Source organism: Mytilus trossulus, chromosome 4, assembly GCF_036588685.1.
Source record: "Mytilus trossulus isolate FHL-02 chromosome 4, PNRI_Mtr1.1.1.hap1, whole genome shotgun sequence".
Lineage (NCBI taxonomy): Eukaryota > Metazoa > Mollusca > Bivalvia > Mytilida > Mytilidae > Mytilus > Mytilus trossulus.
In genome coordinates this window covers 57362684-57383480 of record NC_086376.1, presented here as the reverse complement: position 1 = coordinate 57383480, position 20797 = coordinate 57362684, and the positions used below count along the sequence as shown (strand labels likewise).

General features: G+C 32.8%; 1 protein-coding gene across 1 annotated transcript in view; it reads left to right on the top strand.

The window, feature by feature from the left end:
• LOC134715608 (failed axon connections homolog) overlaps nt 1-20093 on the top strand; it is a 45586-nt gene extending 25493 nt beyond the window's left edge. The window contains exons 2-6 of the mRNA XM_063577901.1: nt 3935-4070; nt 10156-10352; nt 12763-12968; nt 13539-13655; nt 19510-20093. Coding sequence (XP_063433971.1) covers nt 3935-4070; nt 10156-10352; nt 12763-12968; nt 13539-13655; nt 19510-19658 — 805 coding nt within the window. The 3' untranslated portion in view covers nt 19659-20093. The remainder of the gene's footprint in view (nt 1-3934; nt 4071-10155; nt 10353-12762; nt 12969-13538; nt 13656-19509) is intronic.
• The last annotated feature ends 704 nt before the right edge of the window (nt 20094-20797 follow it).

Genomic DNA, 20797 nt, shown 5'->3' with positions numbered 1-20797 from the left:
TCGGATATGGTATCTCCTGCGCTCGAGTTCGAGAAATTTAAGATTAATAAGCGAGAATTGAATTGACAACTAGAGTGTTCATTTTCAATTTTTTTTTGTGTCAATCTACCTTGTTTTCAGCAGTTTTTGTGTATTTTGGTTTTCATTGGGAGTCCAACCTCATTTCCGTTTTGGATATGGAGGATACCGGTACCATACTAATTAGTGCTTCTTGAAAGAACGAGTTTGAAGTTGAACGTCATCATTGAGTTTTTGTCAAAGAAAACTTCATAATTCACAAAAGAATAAAAGAAAGACAGTTGAACTACATACTTAATCCATTCTATATCTTTACAGCCGATTTCATTGAGTGTGTAGCCTAAGGTAATATCTTTGGTTAGCTTTCTTGTTATCTGAACGGTGAAGTCATTATTAGGTAAGGTATACGTCCCTCCTTTGAAGTAACCTAGTCCAACGGACAGATAAATTGGTTATCTGCTGGACTAGTCTACTCTTAAAAATAGGTAGTTTACCTGACCTAACAATGACTTCACGGTTCAGCTTACAAGCAAGCTAACCAAAGATATTACCTTTGGCTTCACACTCAATGAAATCGGCTGTAATAGAATATCAAAAGTCAGTGCCACTAGGTGGTGTGTCAGCAACTTTGTCTTTTTACAGACATGCATCCTTCCCCATGCAGCATTAGGAAATTGAGGCTACACTTACTTGGTTCACAGTGATACATGCCATCATAATAAAAGGCAAGTGGTGATCCCCGTCTTTACGATTTTCATCCACATGCATTGCTAACCTATAATTTTGGAGGGTGTGTTTGTACTTTCGACCATAACGTAAGTTTGTGGTCCGACTTGCCTATTTTTAAAAGAGAAATGTGCCCATAATTTGACTGATAATGCATTTTCAGGCACAATGATGCTTTGATTTACTTGGCTACTTAATTCCATATTGCAGCTTAACATTATTTTTTTTTACTAGTGATTGGTTGAACATACTCTACTTTAAAATTGAGAATACTACTTTGAATTTTGTTTTTACGATCGACGCGATTTTGGCATTAAAAAAGGATAATCACAGTTGAATTCAGCCAAATGTTCTTAGCAACCGTCTTGTTTTCATAAAATTCAACCGTATCTTCACTTCTACAAAAATGCCAGAAAGGCATACGTCAGTACAGAATCTGTACGACGGACCGTAGCACAGACATTGTTAAAGGCCACATGGATTTTTGATTTGATCTCAATATTTGCAACATCAATATCAAATCGGCAAGTTCAATAGACGCTCTATGTTATAATGGAAGGCTGTTCTCAAAATACCAAAGAGTTCCCCAATATCAAAAACAAAACGTGAAAAATATTTCCGCATAAACAAAGTTTGATCATTGTTATACCCACGTTAACCAACACCCCTTAAGAAATGAATATCTGATCCTCTGTCAATAAACATATTATTTTCTGTGTTAAATAACTATTTTGATCTGAGAGTCACTGATGAGTCTTATGTAGACTATTTACACATTACAACATTCGTATGCCCGCAATATTTGGATAAATGAGATACTAACATCGGTAAATACTGTACCATTTACTTTAACATAACATATTTAAAGACGGCCTTGCAAAGTTTACAAAAGTATTTGGACTGAATTTGTGACCAACAACTGAGTTCGAGCTAATTTGAATTATCAGATCTACATACAGTCTGAATAGAGAAATATTTCTCCATAATAGAAATAGATAACAGGTCAGAGTCATAAGAGAATGTATCCTTTGTCAAAACTTCAGTTTCATCATTTGATTCAACTAGTAACCATAAGACATGTACATTCCTTAAAAACATAGATGTGGCGTGGTCAATTGCAAAAAAGAGTTGGTTAAAATCAATTTAATTATCTTTCATCTTGATTAATGTTGACACTTTAACACGGTACGCGGGATGCGCTGTAGAGCTGCAATAATATAGATAGGTTTATCAAAATATTCAGTTACAAAAAGCAAGGTTTAGTGTAAGATAAACAACAGCTGTTAAAATTAATGATTTGGAGGGAAAGTTGAGACTTGTCAGTTTTAAGCTAAGCATATCAAATAGACACACGGACTTTCACTAAGAGATTATATTTTTGATCCCTCATTGTATATTTTACTTGTTATATGAATATTAAAGATGTCATGATACATTGTTCAAACTGGATACATATGATAACTACTTTAGAGGATTAATATGAAGAAATCTGATGTAGACGTTTAGAACTGTTTCCTTTTATTGACGGATAAAGACCATACGATACAAGTCTTATATGGACCATCGTGACCCATAATCCGAAAATGAATATTATACAGTAACATCTGTGCGATGGAAGCTAAAAATCCCGACGTAACGTTTTGAGAATGTCCTAGCTTGTTCTTATGTGACAACACTTGAGCTCGTTGTACGTACGTCATTTTACTATTTGGATGGAATATCTAAAAAGAATGCATGACGAATTTTATAAACTGCTTTTCAAAAAAAATAACGAAATAATGCATGGCTTTTTCCAAGAAGGAACTAATAGTATTTAATTCAAATATGAAATTTCCATGAGAAAATAAAATAACAAAAATACCGAACTCCAAAAGAAATAAACAAACGTCCTTTATCAAATGACAAAAAGGAAAAATCAAAAGTCCATACACATCAAATGAATGTACATATATTGTTAGTGTGATGGACGTTAATTTCATTTCCCGATTAATTAAGATAATGTTAGTATTGTCACTCATACAGAATGAAAAAAAGTGCAAAGTGACCAATACAGATTTCCATAGCAACTGCATTATGGTTTTAATCAATTGTTGATCAGTATATAGACTACACTGAACTTGTAACATATTTGTTTAGAGCCATCTGAAGGACTCCTCTGGGTGCGGGAGGTTCTCGCTGTATTGAAGACCCACTGGTGGCCTTCGGCTGTTGTCTGCTCTATGGTCGGGTTGTTGTCTCTTTGACACATTCCTCATTTCCATTCTCAATTTTATAAACTGTCGTAAAAACTAGGAAGTCAACACACCCATCTTGCTATTTTTATTATGCCCCACCTACGATAGTAGAGGAGCATTATGTTTTCTGGTCTGTAGTTCCGTTCGTTCGTTCCTCCGTCCGTTCGTCCGTTCGTTCGTCCCGCTTCAGGTTAAAGTTTTTGGTCAAGTTAGTTTTTGATGAAGTTGAGGTCCAATTAACTTGAAACTTAGTACACTTGTTCCCTATGATATGATCTTTCTAATTTTAATGCCAAATTTTACCCCAATTTCACGATCCACTGAACATAGAAAATGATAACGCGAGTGGGGCATCCGTGCACTTGGGACACATTCTTGTTGAAAATATTTTGTGAGTAGAAACAACTTTATTTTCTTAGAGAAAGCATATTAATGATATTTAAAAAAATAACCACTCTATTGAGGCTTGCCTCATTCTCAAGGAGTTAATGTGCAATAAAATGCATGGATAGCAAGTTTAGATGCATGTATCAACAGTGTTATTAAAAAGAATACACTATTTGTTATTTTTAAATTCCCTAAATGAAACCAGTGAATCTGTAAAAAATGTTCTCAATTATGTCAGTGATTTTGTATATTCCATGGTCCGCAAATTAGGGTTTTATGAATTCCATAATTAATTCAGTTAATCACCTAATTTTACAAATCCACTGCAATTTTTATTTTTTTAGAACATTATGAACATGAGAACTAAAAACCTAAAAACGACCTTATAACAAATATTTATAAGCTAACTTGCATATTCTCATCCTATCTAGTTAAACTGACAAAACGAATTTTTGTTTCATAATAAGTAATATGGTTCTGCATATTTGTCATAGTTAAAATATTAACGTTAGCTAAACCAAATGAATGCTCTTCATATATGTATTTAAACTTCTATGTCTTCATTGCAGACGTAGACCGAAAAGTAATGTTCCTCCCGGAGTAGTTGTACTGTATCAGATAGGAAGGGGCAACTTTGCGCCAAGTATCTCACCATTCCCGCTGAAATTAGAAACATTCCTCAGAATGACAAAGATTCCGTATATGGTATGTTTAGCTAGTAAGAATGACAGAGATTCCGTATATGGTACATTTAGCTAGTAAGAATGACAGATATTTCGTATATGGTACGTTTAGCTTGTAAGAATGACAGAGATTCCATATATGGTACGTTTAGCTAGTGAGGATGACAGAGACTCCGTATATGGTACGTTTAGCTAGTGAGAATGACAGAGATTCTGTATATGGTACGTTTAGCTTGTAAGAATGACAGAGATTCCGTATATGGTACGTTTAGCTAGTAAGAATGACAGAGATTCTGTATATGGTACGTTTAGCTAGTAAGAATGACAGAGATTCCGTATATGGTACGTTTAGCTAGTAAGAATGAGAGAGATTCCGTATATGTTTAGCTTGTAAGAATGACAGAGATTCCGTATATATTACGTCACAGTTTAGCTTGTGAGAATGACAGAGATTCTGTATATGGTACGTTTAGCTAGTAAGAATGACAGAGATTCTGTATATGGTACCTTTAGCTAGTAAGAATGACAGAGATTCCGTATATGGTACGTTTAGCTAGTAAGAATGACAGAGATTCTGTATATGGATATAGGAAGATGTGGTGTGAGTGCCAATGAGACAACTCTCCATCCAAATAACAATTTAAAAATTAAACCATTATAGGTTAAAGTACGGCCTTCAACACGGAGCCTTGGCTCACACCGAACAACAAGCTATAAAGGGCCCCAAAATTACTAGTGTAAAACCATTCAAACGGGAAAACCAACGGTCTAATCTATATAAACAAAACGAGAAACGAGAAACACGTATATATTACATAAACAAACGACAACTACTGTACATCAGATTCCTGACTTAGGACAGGTGCAAACATTTGCAGCGGGATTAAACGTTTTAATGGGCCCAAACCTTCTCCCTTTTTCTGAAACAATAGCATAACATCACAACATATAAAAACATACGATAAAATATCAATTAGCAGACTTAACTCAATCAAAAAACGTATGATTACACAAAGAACGAATAAATTTGATCTGCGATATCTGAATACAAATGCACAGTTAATTAAATATTAGAGACAAACAGTCATGACCAAAAGGCTATCAAATAAATTCAAACACACTGAGAAATATTTAACCAATCAATGTTCACTTTAGAAAAAAACCGGTTTTTTATAATCTTGAAGTTTATACAATATGGTACGTTTAGCTAGTAAGAATGACAGAGATTCCGTATATGGTACATTTAGCTAGTAAGAATGACAGATATTTCGTATATGGTACGTTTAGCTTGTAAGAATGACAGAGATTCCATATATGGTACGTTTAGCTAGTGAGGATGACAGAGACTCCGTATATGGTACGTTTAGCTAGTGAGAATGACAGAGATTCCGTATATGGTACGTTTAGCTAGTATGAAATGACAGAGATTCCGTATATGGTATGTTTAGCTAGTAAGAATGACAGAGATTCTGTATATGGTACGTTTAGCTAGTAAGAATGACAGAGATTCTATATATGGTACCTTTAGCTGGTAAGGATGACAGAGATTCCGTGTATGGTACGTTTAGCTAGTAAGAATGACAGAGATTCTGTATATGGTACGTTTAGCAAGTAGAATGACAGAAATTCTGTATATGGTACGTTTAGCTAGTAAGAATGACAGAGATTCTGTATATGGATATAGGAAGATGTGGTGTGAGTGCCAATGAGACAACTCTCCATCCAAATAACAATTTAAAAATTAAACCATTATAGGTTAAAGTACGGCCTTCAACACGGAGCCTTGGCTCACACCGAACAACAAGCTATAAAGGGCCCCAAAATTACTAGTGTAAAACCATTCAAACGGGAAAACCAACGGTCTAATCTATATAAACAAAACGAGAAACGAGAAACACGTATATATTACATAAACAAACGACAACTACTGTACATCAGATTCCTGACTTAGGACAGGTGCAAACATTTGCAGCGGGATTAAACGTTTTAATGGGCCCAAACCTTCTCCCTTTTTCTGAAACAATAGCATAACATCACAACATATAAAAACATACGATAAAATATCAATTAGCAGACTTAACTCAATCAAAAAACGTATGATTACACAAAGAACGAATAAATTTGATCTGCGATATCTGAATACAAATGCACAGTTAATTAAATATTAGAGACAAACAGTCATGACCAAAAGGCTATCAAATAAATTCAAACACACTGAGAAATATTTAACCAATCAATGTTCACTTTAGAAAAAAACCGGTTTTTTATAATCTTGAAGTTTATACAATATGGTACGTTTAGCTAGTAAGAATGACAGATTCCGTATATGGTACATTTAGCTAGTAAGAATGACAGATATTTCGTATATGGTACGTTTAGCTTGTAAGAATGACAGAGATTCCATATATGGTACGTTTAGCTAGTGAGGATGACAGAGACTCCGTATATGGTACGTTTAGCTAGTATGAAATGACAGAGATTCCGTATATGGTATGTTTAGCTAGTAAGAATGACAGAGATTCTGTATATGGTACGTTTAGCTAGTAAGAATGACAGAGATTCTATATATGGTACCTTTAGCTGGTAAGGATGACAGAGATTCCGTGTATGGTACGTTTAGCTAGTAAGAATGACAGAGATTCTGTATATGGTACGTTTAGCAAGTAGAATGACAGAAATTCTGTATATGGTACGATTAGCTAGTAAGAATGACAAAAATTCTGTATATGGTACGTTTAGCTATTAAGAATGACAGAGATTCTATATATGGTACGTTTAGCTTGTAAGAATGACAGAGATTCCGTATATGGTACGTTTAGTTAGTAAGAATGACAGAGATTCCGTATATGGTACGTTTAGCTAGTATGAAATGACAGAGATTCCGTATATGGTATGTTTAGCTAGTAAGAATGACAGAGATTCTGTATATGGTACGTTTAGCTAGTAAGAATGACAGAGATTCTATATATGGTACCTTTAGCTGGTAAGGATGACAGAGATTCCGTGTATGGTACGTTTAGCTAGTAAGAATGACAGAGATTCTGTATATGGTACGTTTAGCAAGTAGAATGACAGAAATTCTGTATATGGTACGATTAGCTAGTAAGAATGACAAAAATTCTGTATATGGTACGTTTAGCTATTAAGAATGACAGAGATTCTATATATGGTACGTTTAGCTTGTAAGAATGACAGAGATTCCGTATATGGTACGTTTAGTTAGTAAGAATGACAGAGATTCCGTATATGGTACGTTTAGCTAGTAAGAATGAGAGAGATTCCGTATATGTTTAGCTTGTAAGAATGACAGAGATTCCGTATATATTACGTCACAGTTTAGCTTGTGAGAATGACAGAGATTCTGTATGTGGTACGTTTAGCTAGTAAGAATGACAGAGATTCTGTATATGGTACCTTTAGCTAGTAAGAATGACAGAGATTCCGTATATGGTACGTTTAGCTAGTAAGAATGACAGAGATTCTGTATATGGTACCTTTAGCTAGTAAGAATGACAGAGATTCCGTATATGGTACATTTAGCTAGTAAGAATGACAGATATTTCGTATATGGTACGTTTAGCTTGTAAGAATGACAGAGATTCCATATATGGTACGTTTAGCTAGTGAGGATGACAGAGACTCCGTATATGGTACGTTTAGCTAGTGAGAATGACAGAGATTCCGTATATGGTACGTTTAGCTAGTATGAAATGACAGAGATTCCGTATATGGTATGTTTAGCTAGTAAGAATGACAGAGATTCTGTATATGGTACGTTTAGCTAGTAAGAATGACAGAGATTCTATATATGGTACCTTTAGCTGGTAAGGATGACAGAGATTCCGTGTATGGTACGTTTAGCTAGTAAGAATGACAGAGATTCTGTATATGGTACGTTTAGCAAGTAGAATGACAGAAATTCTGTATATGGTACGATTAGCTAGTAAGAATGACAAAAATTCTGTATATGGTACGTTTAGCTATTAAGAATGACAGAGATTCTATATATGGTACGTTTAGCTTGTAAGAATGACAGAGATTCCGTGTATGGTACGTTTAGCTAGTAAGAATGACAGAGATTCCGTATATGGTACGTTTAGCTAGTAAGAATGACAGAGATTCCGTATATGTTTAGCTTGTAAGAATGACAGAGATTCCGTATATATTACGTCACAGTTTAGCTTGTGAGAATGACAGAGATTCTGTATATGGTACGTTTAGCTAGTAAGAATGACAGAGATAACGTATATGGTACCTTTAGCTAGTAAGAATGACAGAGATTCCGTATATGGTACCTTTAGCTAGTAAAAATGACAGAGATTCCGTATATGGGACCTTTAGCTAGTAAGGATGACAGAGATTCTGTATATGGTACGTTTAGCTAGTAAGAATGACAGAGATTCCGTATATGGTACGTTTAGCTAGTAAGAATGACAGAGATTCCGTATATGGTACGTTTAGCTAGTAAGAATGACACAGATTCCGTATATGGTACGTTTAGCTAGTAAGAATGACAGAAATTATGTACATGTATATGGTACGTTTAGCTAGTTAAAATGACAGAGATTCCGTATATGGTACGTTTAGCTTGTAAGAATGACAGAGATTCTGTATATGGTACGTTTTGCTAGAAAGAATGTCAGAGATTCTGTATATGGTACGTTTAGCTAGTAAAAATGACAGAGATTTCGTATATGGTACGTTTAGCTAGTAAGAATGACAGAAATTATGTATATGGTACGTTTAGCTAGAAAGAATGTCAGAGATTCTGTATATGGTACGTTTAGCTTGTGAGAATGACAGAGATTCTGTATATGGTACATTTAGCTTGTGAGAATAACAGAGATTCCGTATATGGTACGTTTAGCTAGTTAGAATGACAGAGACTCCGTATATGGTACGTTTAGCTTGTGAGAATGACAGAGATTCTGTATATGGTACGTTTAGCTTGTGAGAATAACAGAGATTCCGTATATGGTACGTTTAGCTAGTTAGAATGACAGAGACTCCGTATATGGTACGTTTAGCTTGTGAGAATGACAGAGATTCTGTATATGGTACGTTTAGCTTGTGAGAATGACAGAGATTCTGTATATGGTACGTTTAGCTTGTGAGAATGACAGAGATTCTGTATATGGTACGTTTAGCTTGTGAGAATGACAGAGATTCTGTATATGGTACGTTTAGCTTGTGAGAATGACAGAGATTCTGTATATGGTACGTTTTGCTAGTAAGAATGACAGAGATTCTGTTTATGGTACGTTTAGCTAGTTAAAATGACAGAGATTCCGTATATGGTACGTTTAGCTAGTAAGAATGACAGAGATTCTGTATATGGTACGTTTAGCTAGTGAAATGACAGAGATTCTGTATATGGTACGTTTAGCTTGTAAGAATGATAGAGATTGCATATGGTACATTTGGATAGTTAGAATGACAAAACAGTCCGTTTGTGAATGATAGGTATAACTAGTAAGAGTGACAAGTTTTTCATGTATGGTACGTTTAGCCGGCAAGAATGATAAAGATTTCGTATATGTATACGTTTAGTTAATGTGAATTAAAACGGAAGGAGAAACCCCATCATCATCTTCAAATGCCTAAAAAGAGAGCAAATATGTTCCACAAAAAGGCAAATGTTGTTCCCAAAAACACTGTGCTCTGTACAAATTACAAGATAGAATAAGAGGAGAATATTAGAACTTGTTGTCTATTAATTAAAATCCAAGACTAGTGAAAAAATATGTGTTAGAAATACCTGTATGTAGTCAGGTTCGGTAAAGTGACAACATTGAAGTAATTCGTGAGCAGAAGAAATCATTATCATTTCAGAATTGAATAAACTGACAAACATAATTAAGTTAGTCGAATACGTGAAGGTGTCAATAAGAAAGAGCCAAATTTTAGAAAAAGAAAGCACAGTTTATGAATCAACTAGAAATGAATGGAGTGCATATACATCGTCTAGCAAAGGTAGTAGAAAAAAGAAAAGACTGAAGAAATTTTACAGAAGATGCATGCATAAAATGTGAATAGGTATCATTCACCAAACACTAAAAATGCCCATGTAATCTTTTTTCATAAATGTTATCTTTTATATTCCATAGAATGACCACAGTGGTAAATTTTCATCGAAAGGCAAAACACCCTGGATGGAGTACAATGGAAAGCCAATAGCTGATTCGCAGTTTTGTATAGAATATTTGAAGAAAGAGAAAGAGGTCGACGTAAACACACACTTGAATAAAGACGAGATCAGTATAGCTAAAGCTTTCCAGAGACTTACAGAGGAAAACTTGTACTGGTAGGAATAACTGCTTAAAAAGAAAAACAGACATGATTTAAAAACACACCTTTATAAAATTGTTCGTTTATTTAGTAAGAAAAAGTACAATAACAAAAATACCGAACTCGGAGGAAAATTCAAAACGGAAAATCTCTTATCAAATGGCAAAATCAAAAGCTCAAACAAATAAAACGAATGGATTACAACTGTCATATTCCTGTGTTGGTACAAGAACTAAAATATTCAATTCCCTCTGACATAGTTTACATTAGGCAGATTTGCAGGAGTTCGTGAATGTGACTGTGTTTGTGTAACTTGCATGTTAAGTCTTTTAAAGTATCGTCTTATTCTAATAGAGAAACTAGTCGGACGTATGAAATACAAAAGTCGTTTTGTAATTTTTATGTAAAAGTGCTCAAAGAATCATTCTAATCAACATAAGAAAATCTTAACAAAATAACATATGCGTATAGAAGCTCAAAACTGATGATTTTGTACATACTATTTATTTACTTGGACGAAATGACGCACATCAGAATCCCAAAGATGAATTATCCTTAGGTCTTGTCTCAAATCTCGCAAGAAGTTAAATAGATGGAATCATAAAAATCATGAGCTAACATTTTTTTTTAATCAGAGTATATAATCAAAGCGGGCTCAAGAAAACAGTAAAAGTTAGCTAAAGTCAAGGTTGTTACAACCCCTTCTAAACATGATGTGCAAAAATAACAAAATATGTTAACTATTTTTGATCGCATACTTATAAGACTGTTTCAAAATTGCTAATCATTTGCTGAATTTTACCACTTTATTTTCCCTATTTTGAAAGAAATACACTGTATATTAAAAAAGAGGCGAAACATACCAAATGCATAAGTGAAAAATAAACTGACAACACCATGACAATAAAAATAAAACACTACCAAAAGGCAAATAACGATTTAATAAAACACAACATTGAAAACTAAAGAATGAGTAATATCTACCTAACTAAAAGCGGGAATTATCTCAGGTTCTCAGCAAGGGTAAATCTATTCTGCTTAATATGTAGCACCCGTCGTGTTGCTCAAAAACGAACCAGTACTAAACTGGTGATAAGTTTAATTTTGTAGATCACATTTGGGGGGGGGGGGAGGACGGGATTATGGTAACAACAACAGGAACTTATCCGTCGTCATCTGTGAAATTGGGTATACGTATTATGTCATTAGACATCATGAACTGAATATCACTGATACACTTTTAGTCAAAATTATTTGTATAGAGTAGTTCGTAGGACAATATAAAGTGCATAACATAATAACGTTATGAGGCTGACTTTAAACTGGTGCTCCTTATGAAGAAAGAGAAAGAAGCTAGTGTTATCCTTTAATTCACTTTCTGCTATATCCACTATATATATATCATGATTTTCCATAACGCTCAACCAGCTCATGTTGGTGACCGTTAAATTTCTGGAGGGCTAATTTAATAAGTTCGCCACTTAAAACGCTTGAATTGAATTTTCTTTGTGAGCCGCTCTATTAAGGAAATCATGATATGAAATACAAGATGTAGAGTTAACTGTATCTGCTGTATCCTTTATTTCAAGATCGATGAATAGTTGCGTTAACATAGTCACCAAGCTTTGAATTATTTAGTGGATATAGCAGAAAGTAAATTAAAGGATAACACTAGCTTCTTTCTCTTTCTTCTTAAGGAGCACCAGTTTAAAGTCAGCCTCATAACTTTATTATGTTATGCACTTTATATTGTCCTACGAACTACTTTATATAAATAATTTTGACTAAAAGTTAAAAGTGATATTGGGGTATGAATGTGCATTTATTTAATAAACATATATGATATTCATGAAGATTAAATATTCAGTCCATAATGTCTAATGACATAATACGTATATTAAGCACACTCACCGCCGTCTATCAACTCGTGTAGATTGCTATTTTTTTTATAATATTTGTTGAATATTATGTTACCACTTTCATGTAAACATTACTTATATTATGTCGACTTTTGAATATTGTACAATATCGTGTTGCAGTTATGCATTGTTTGGTGGCATTAGATCCAATTTTTCGTAATTGTAGCATAGTTTTTTTTATCAATTCATATTTCTCACGAGAAAGATATATATATATATATAATGCATACAATCGGTCGACTTTAAGGAATGTAGTCTAATGTCTAAGTCTGTCAGATATATATACAATAACCATACATTGTCTCGAAATATCAATGTTATTTGTACAAGGCTTAGAAACAGGTAGAAAGCGAGGCTGTGCCGAGCATTTCTACCTGTTTCGAGCCGAGTACAAATAACATTGATATTTCGAGACAATGTATGGTTATTGTTTATATACTGCAACGATATATCATAATATTGTGTTACGCTTTCACATGTGATTTATTGTTTTTGTTTACTTTCCAGGACAATGTGTATAGAATCATTTGGGGGCGACGTGTCAGCAGTATCATCAATCATACCTTATACAGGCCTTAAATTATGGTTAACGGTAAAGTTTTTACAGCGAGTAATAAAACAGGAGACATGGGGACAAGGAATGGGGCGACATACACCTGACGAAGTATGGGAAATCGCTGTTCATGATATGACTGCTATTAGTAACTTCTTAGGTAACATTCTCATATTAGGCTATAAAGTTTCATTTGTATTTCTCCATGTAGAAGGAGGATGTTAAGATATGTCTAAAAGAGAGAGAAAAAAAACAGCTAAGAGGGATTTCTATTTAAATTGTTTTACCAAGGGTAAAAGCTTTATTTCAAATGAATACGATCTTAATAAACACCACTGATATATAAGAAACTTTTAAATTGACAGGTAAATAAAACATACATCGATAACACACCCAAATATTTAACTTGGAAAGATGCGCACTTTGGACGTTACATAATTCTTGCGAGTTATGTGCTTAATGACATGCAAATGAAATACTTATTAAACAATATAACTTAGTTCGTTTAGAGGACGAATTGTAAGTAAACACAATTTAAAGATGACAAGAGAAGTCCCACATTTAATTAAAAAATTAGGAAGTAATCTTCAGTCACAAACAAACACTCAGTGCAATCAGACAAAACGTAAGTGTTTGAGAGAGAGAACATCTAGCAGTACAATTGTTAATCGTAAGAATACTAAGATGAATTGGTTTTTTATCCGTCATACATCGTATATTTCTGTTGTAGGTGTAAAGAAATTCTTTATGGGTGATGAGCCTTGTGAAGTTGATTGTGTATTATTTGGTATGCTGGTCATGATAATATACAATATGCCTGGATCAAAACATCAAAAATTTGTTACAGGTATTTATTCAACAGTAATGTTTATAATGTAAGGATCAATCTATACTGAAGCTTATCATTGTAAAAAATGAAAACAACACTTTAGAATTTTATGCATCCGGTCGCAATCGCAATCGCTATTCTGAAATAACCATTATTATGAGTACTTGATTCCGAACAATTTTTAGGTCAATAAATGACCTACCAATAATATCCAAATTCAGAGAGAAATAAGGTGAACTGAAAACTTCAGAGATTATATCAATCTCAACATGAAGATAAATAAGTTACGTCGATGTTGTAATCTAGGCAATCTGAAGATAGTTGATTTTTTTAAGATTAATATATGTAATAATTGAGCGCCATTGATGAGTCTTATGTAGATGGGACGTGTGTTTGTCGTATTGAACTGTTAGCCTTGTATCTTTGACGAGTTTTTATAACCAATGGAGCGAAGCCAATTGTTTTGGACGTTTCATTACCCCATGCAAAGGTTTCATCAGCCACGTTGTTGTTGTTGTTATTGGTTTTGGAAGGCGGCTTACTTATGTAGTAACAGCCACGTAGTCATTGCTATGCTGAATCGATTTTAGTTCCAAGGTCTTTATTTATATATATAAACTGTTCATATCATCTTTTTTCTACACCCTTGCAAAAGCGTTCCCTTTAAGAATATTTAATTTTGAATGCTCTTAAAATGAAAAATAACACATACACAAAAAGGCGTTTTTCTGTGTTAACCTTTATCAGGAATGATCATAAAATATAGGCAGTGGCTATTTGACCGGCACCGGCTAAATAGCAAATTTGCTATTTGACCGGCACCGGCAAAATAGCAAATTTGCTATTTAGCCGGCACTAAATAAAACTGTTCATTGATATGATTAGGAGAGAATAATAACTTAATAATAATTTAAAATCATTACATCCCAATATCAAGCATTAAAAATACACTGAGTACAATAAAAATATATATTATTGAACATGTTCATATTAAATGATTAATTTATAACTTTATCATGTTTATAATATTAATTAAAAGCATGGTTTAAATATCCTGCCATGCTATAAAAATAGTGTTATGTAAAACTACCCACATCTTAAAAAAGACAATATTAAAAGTTGTTTGCTACGAATTTCAAAAGGACACATGATTTTACATTTTAAATTGTTACAAAACCAGTTCTTTGCCTTAGAAAGTTGTTTTAATCTAGCACAAGATAAATGTTGCCACTCCAAACAGGAACTACACATTACACTGGCTTCCTTTGAATCTCCATCATGTGTACATATGGTTCTTTTATTTCTCTTTATAAACGCTCTTAATAGCTTCCCATGCATCTTTTTTTATTAAATCAATATTTACAACTGAGTCCAAACAAGAAGCAGTTAAAAGTTCAGGTCTTGCTTCAACTTGTTCCTCGGTTATAAAAATGTTGTTATTAGCAGCATGTTTTGCTAAATCGATTCAAACAAACCATCTAATAAAAAAAATCCGATTTCTTTAGAACTTATGATCATAAGATAATATCCAAAAGTAAAGTTTGTAAAAAAAAAACTTTTTTTCGTATATTACTTATAAATGGACTATTTTTTCCCATTTAACATTACATACACTCTGTTGTTAAAGTTTTTTAAACATTAGATTGTATATAAACCATCCTGGATTTTTACCCAATTTTGACTGAAGCTTCTTACAGTACTAGTCAAAAGATAGTATCGAGAGGAAAATTAAAAAAAAAAATTGAGCCTGCGATTAACAGCAAAAGTAGCCGAGACTATTTGTTCTGCAAAACCCTCACAATTTTAATAGCTGAATACATCGATAACCCATCTCCGGCTAGGGGTTGATTTGAAGGTCACATGAATAAGTACAACTCATCAACCTTGTTTCTCAGCTAATTTAACAAAATAGAACCAGCAGACTGCTAACAGTGAATTATAATTTGACTACATAATTTTTCTAAATGATTTAACAACAAAAAAAAAGATATATTTTTTTATATCTCGAAGCTAATGCACATAACAGTTCATTCCAGTTCTTAACCTACATAACGTTATCTTATCATTAATTATAAGGTAATAAGTCTTAATATTCTTCAAATTCAAAGTTTTCTTTAAAAAGTTAAAAAATAATGCTTTGGGAGAATTTTCCATTTCTGATTTCCATGTCTGCTGAAGTTGGTAAAAAATTATCTGTATAATGCTCAACTTAAACCATTTTAGATTAAAACTAAAGTTACACTGATTTAACCAAATATTTGAAAGTCCATATTTATTCAAGATATTTTTATACAAATCAACCATTCAAAATTTTAAGAGTACTAACTGATCTTCTAGTTCGTATTACACAGCTAAAACAATGTTGTATTATGTTCAGGTGGTCAAAAGTTATGGTTTTGTTTTAGCTGCTGAGTCAGTAAATAGGTGTAAAAAATCATTTTAAATTTAGTAATTACTGGTAATAACTGGGCCGTTTAAGGAATTACTTGTATTAACTAAGACGTGCATCGGGAAATACCTGTAATTCCTAAATTTTAGTAATTACATGTAATTCCTAATTTCACCTATTTAATACTGTAACATATATACAAATGTGTTTTCATGCTTTTAATTGATATTATACAGTTATAAATTATCTATATAATGAACATCTTCAATATTGTTTTTTATTGTACTATTATATTTCCTGAGTGAGTTATAGTAGTCTCAGATATTTCTAATGCTTCATATTGTGATAAAATTATTTTAAATAATTATCAAGCTTTTTTATTCTCTACTAATCACACCAATGTTTTTATTCAGTGCCGGCTAAATAGCAAATTTGCTATTTTGCCGGTGCCGGTCAAATAGCAAATTTGCTATTTAGCCGGTGCCGGTCAAATAGCCACTGCCTAAAATATAACTAGGATGTTTAACACTCAGGCTAATTATGGCACTAGAATGGTTTCGCTTAACTTTTTGTATTTTTCTATGGTATCTTTGCTGAGTTTTTTCTAATCTAGTTATGTGAATAAATAACCTTTCCTCTTTATCTCGAAGGGCATACGATACAGTCCAGGGGAGATAATGACGTTGCTAACGTAAATTGTTATTTTCGCGACGTCAAACTATGAATTATCGGGAAAAGATTCATTTTTAGACTGATTTTTATCATTCAAACTTATCTAACTTGAAAACGAGTTCAAAGACCCCTCGTTTTAAAATTCCACTTGGTTTGATTACGTAAGAAGATTATGTGTGCCAATTTTCATGAAACGTAAATAGTGCAATTTTTTTTAATTTGATAATTATACAGCAAAATGTCAGTTTTTTTCTACATTCGTGAACATTTGATAAATATGATTTATTTGAAAAACAAATTGCTCAAATTTAAAGGACATTTATATAAAACAGAATTTACAAATAATTTAGCTAAAAACAGCTTGTGTTTATCTGTTTAAACAAAAAAATTATGTATTTCTGTCGAAAGGAAAATTACGTTCACAAAACCGAATTTTGAGCAAATATATAAAATTTGGACCTCATTTTACTCAAAAAGTAGCACATGAAGGTATATTTTATATAACATATTTGATTTAATCGGGCAAAAAATAGCCAATATGCAAATTGTCAGCAAAATTTAAATACGGGATCAAAACTGTATCGTATGCCCTTAAGGTATTACACAGATGTTTTCTCCAGATGAAGTCATTTTGTTCCAATAATGTGCATGTGCCAACAGCATCAGTTATTTCTCTCGAAATGTCAACTAATGCATTTTCAATCCTTTAACCATCAAAAACAAACGGGAGGGTTCTGAGGAACTTAAGGTTTCAACTGCGATTGCCTCTGTCAGTGTCAAAGTGAAACGAAAGTACAAATTCGCGGACAAAATTAATTCAGTGATGTCACAATTTGAGAAAACAGGACTTGATTGTGGCAACATACAGCAATTGGAATATTTCCGTTGTCATCTGGAGCACATATATTCCACAATGGCCAACCAACAATGAATGATGTTCCGTAAACACAATTAAAAATGTCTCTAATCATAAATACTCTATTTACGTTGTTGATATTTATAAGTACTACGAAGGGAATAATTCAAAGGAAACTAAAGTGAAAAATTAATTACTGAGAAGCGAGTAGGCGAGCATTTAAATTATACTCGAGTCCTAATATATGTATATATGTACAAAATCACCAGACAGGAACTACTGGAAAGGTGCACAGTCAATTTCAAACATCGGTTATCTGTTATTGACCCCTAAATTTCTTTTGTAAAGTAAGGCAGAAAAACCTACTACACTGATAAAAACTGAGCTACAAGTCAATCGTAACTGCATGTTGTATCAATTAATGTTTCCGCCACTGAAACCAAGCCTTAAATATCAAACAAATTATTCATTTTTTTTACATAAATAAGGCCGTTAGTTTTCTCGCTTGAATTGTTTTACTTTGTTTATCGGGGCCTTTTATAGCTGACTAAATGCGGTATGGGCTTTGCTCATTGTTGAAGGCCGTACGGTGACCTATAATTATTATTTTTTTTGTCATTTTGGTCTTTTGTGGATAGTTGTCTCATTGGCAATCATACCACATCTTCTTTTTTATAATTCAGATATCAGGTCATCTTCTGTTTTTGAGAGTAGATCGTGCGACAATGACTGCTTGTACAAAATATGTATCGTATATGCATTGAAATCAGTATTATTTGCTTCTTCACTGTAATACCGACAACTGTTAAATATCAGTTAGATAAAAATGTATATAAGTGAGATAACATGTACTCAGTAAGCTTTTACGATAATGATTGGGAAAAGATTTGACAAATGAACTATATTTTCTTATCATTGTATGAGTAAATTCAGAATAGAAATATATTGTTCAAGAAATATAAGCCTGTAAACACGTCAATATCCAACCAACTGAGAAATATGAAATATGGGTATAATTTAATGATTATACTGATATGAGAATCGAATTCCGAACATATTAACATAAATATTCTAATTTTTGCAGCATATATATGAGAAAACTGAAATCATTAAGCATTTCATACAAAAACATCTAATACTGTTTTTCTGGGTTTCTTTTTGTTGGTAAAATATTGTTAATTTTTTGCCGTGATATAATATTGCTAAAATTGCGGTCGGAAAGGTTTCGATAAAATAGAATCTCGCTGTTTAAAAATTCACAGCATTTTCTTATGCAGCATTTCCTGAAATCACTCATGTTTGTGCATTGTCAAGGATCACAATTTCGGATGCACACAAATAGATGCTTATTCTGTTGATACTCATGAACTGTTTTACTCCCATTTTTGAAGTAATTATAACTGTAGGCTTTTTAATAAATCCTCTAAGAACGCGCTCATATATTTATATGGAATTTTCAAAAATTCAAAAACTAGAATAGGGTTTCGTACAGTTGCCAATTTCTATGTAATGGACGTTCAGTTGATTTTTTTTTTAAATTGTCAATCAAAAATGTTTTAAAATTATCCGTTTGTTTCTACAAGTTTTACGGACTCTCTACTTCAACCTTTTTACCAGAGAAGGAAACAAAACTCATTGAATATATATATCAACCACCTAATAGATGTTTCCTAGAAAAATTCAAAGCAACATATCGCTCCATATATTTGATAATGTTCTATTGAAATGAAGAAAAAGAAAAAAGTATGATTTAATAAAATACACATTATGTCAGATAAATTAAATGCCATGCACACGGAAACCTTGAAATTGTATTGTTATCCCCGTCAAAGCGGGACGGAAGGGAAGACACATTATAGCAATAACTTATATGATTTAGACTTCAATATATTCAGTATTAAAATTTCGCGAAGGAAAAACCATACATACTTATCTTATTACAATTTCATTTTCAGAAGTGCTTGGTAATTTAGTTTCTTATTGTGAACGAATGAAGAACAAATACTGGCCGGATTGGAATGACAAGCTTCTACCAAGCCCTACATATAAAGACGATAGTGACAAAATCTATTGGCATAAAACAGATAACTCTACACACTCGTAACCAGAACCGATCATTTGCAATTGATACAATGTTTGCAATGGGTAACCTCATTGACATGTTCATACTTAGTCATACTTGTTAGGATGATTTCTTTAAATACCATTTATTATTGAGGTTGACAATGCAAAGATGCAATGCGTCAATAAGTCATTTTATATTTTCTTGGAATTCGTTATAGATTTGTGAGAAAAAGACTATTGTTTGTGTATCATCTTTATAATCATTTTAAAAAATGCAACATTTGAATCTCTCAAAGATATTACAGATTGTATATGCAACGAATATAGAAATCACAAACCTGAAATGGCAGATTGTACATATAACTACGCATCATCATATATTGTGTTCTCTTCATATATTGTTATAAACTTGTGTTGGTTCATATCTTTCAAATTTGTTTTTTGTAAATTGTTTTGTTATAAAATTGGTCGTTAATTTTCTTGTTTGATTTGTTTTACTTTTCTAATGTCGTCGCTTTTTATTGCCTACTAAACGGTGTGTTTGCGGGCCCTACAAATTCTTACTATCACATCTTCTAACTGTGGTGGATAGTGTTCATTGGTAATCAATTGTCTTACCACATCTCCTGATCCTTATAATAGCGACCATCATGATACTACTCTGTAGATCGCTTATACTTATAAGATAAGGGAATTTGCATTAAAGATATTTGAATCTTTTGTTTTTCAAATGAAATTAAAACAACACCAGCTGAAGAGCTATATGACTAAAAATACATAAAAAGATAGTCTAAGGTAAACTTTGCCAGCGGGAGTTGGAACCTTTGTTTTATTTTGTATATTAAAATATAAATTTATAAATGGACAATTGAGATAGGTTTGTTATGAATAATATCTGACAACTGAGATATAATTACCTTCAGGGACTGATAGACCACCAGCAACAGTATCTACCCGGTGCTGTCAAATACGAAAACAACCCATCATAAATTTTATGCGTCCGTTGCCCTTTCTGGTTTATCAATTATATGGTCATTTTATAAATTTTCTGTTTACAAAACTTTGAATTTTTCGAAAAACTAAGGATTTTCTTACCCCAGGAGTAGATTACCTTAGCCGTATTTGGCACAACTTTTTGGAATTTTGGGTCCTCAATGCTCTTCAACTTTGTATTTGTTT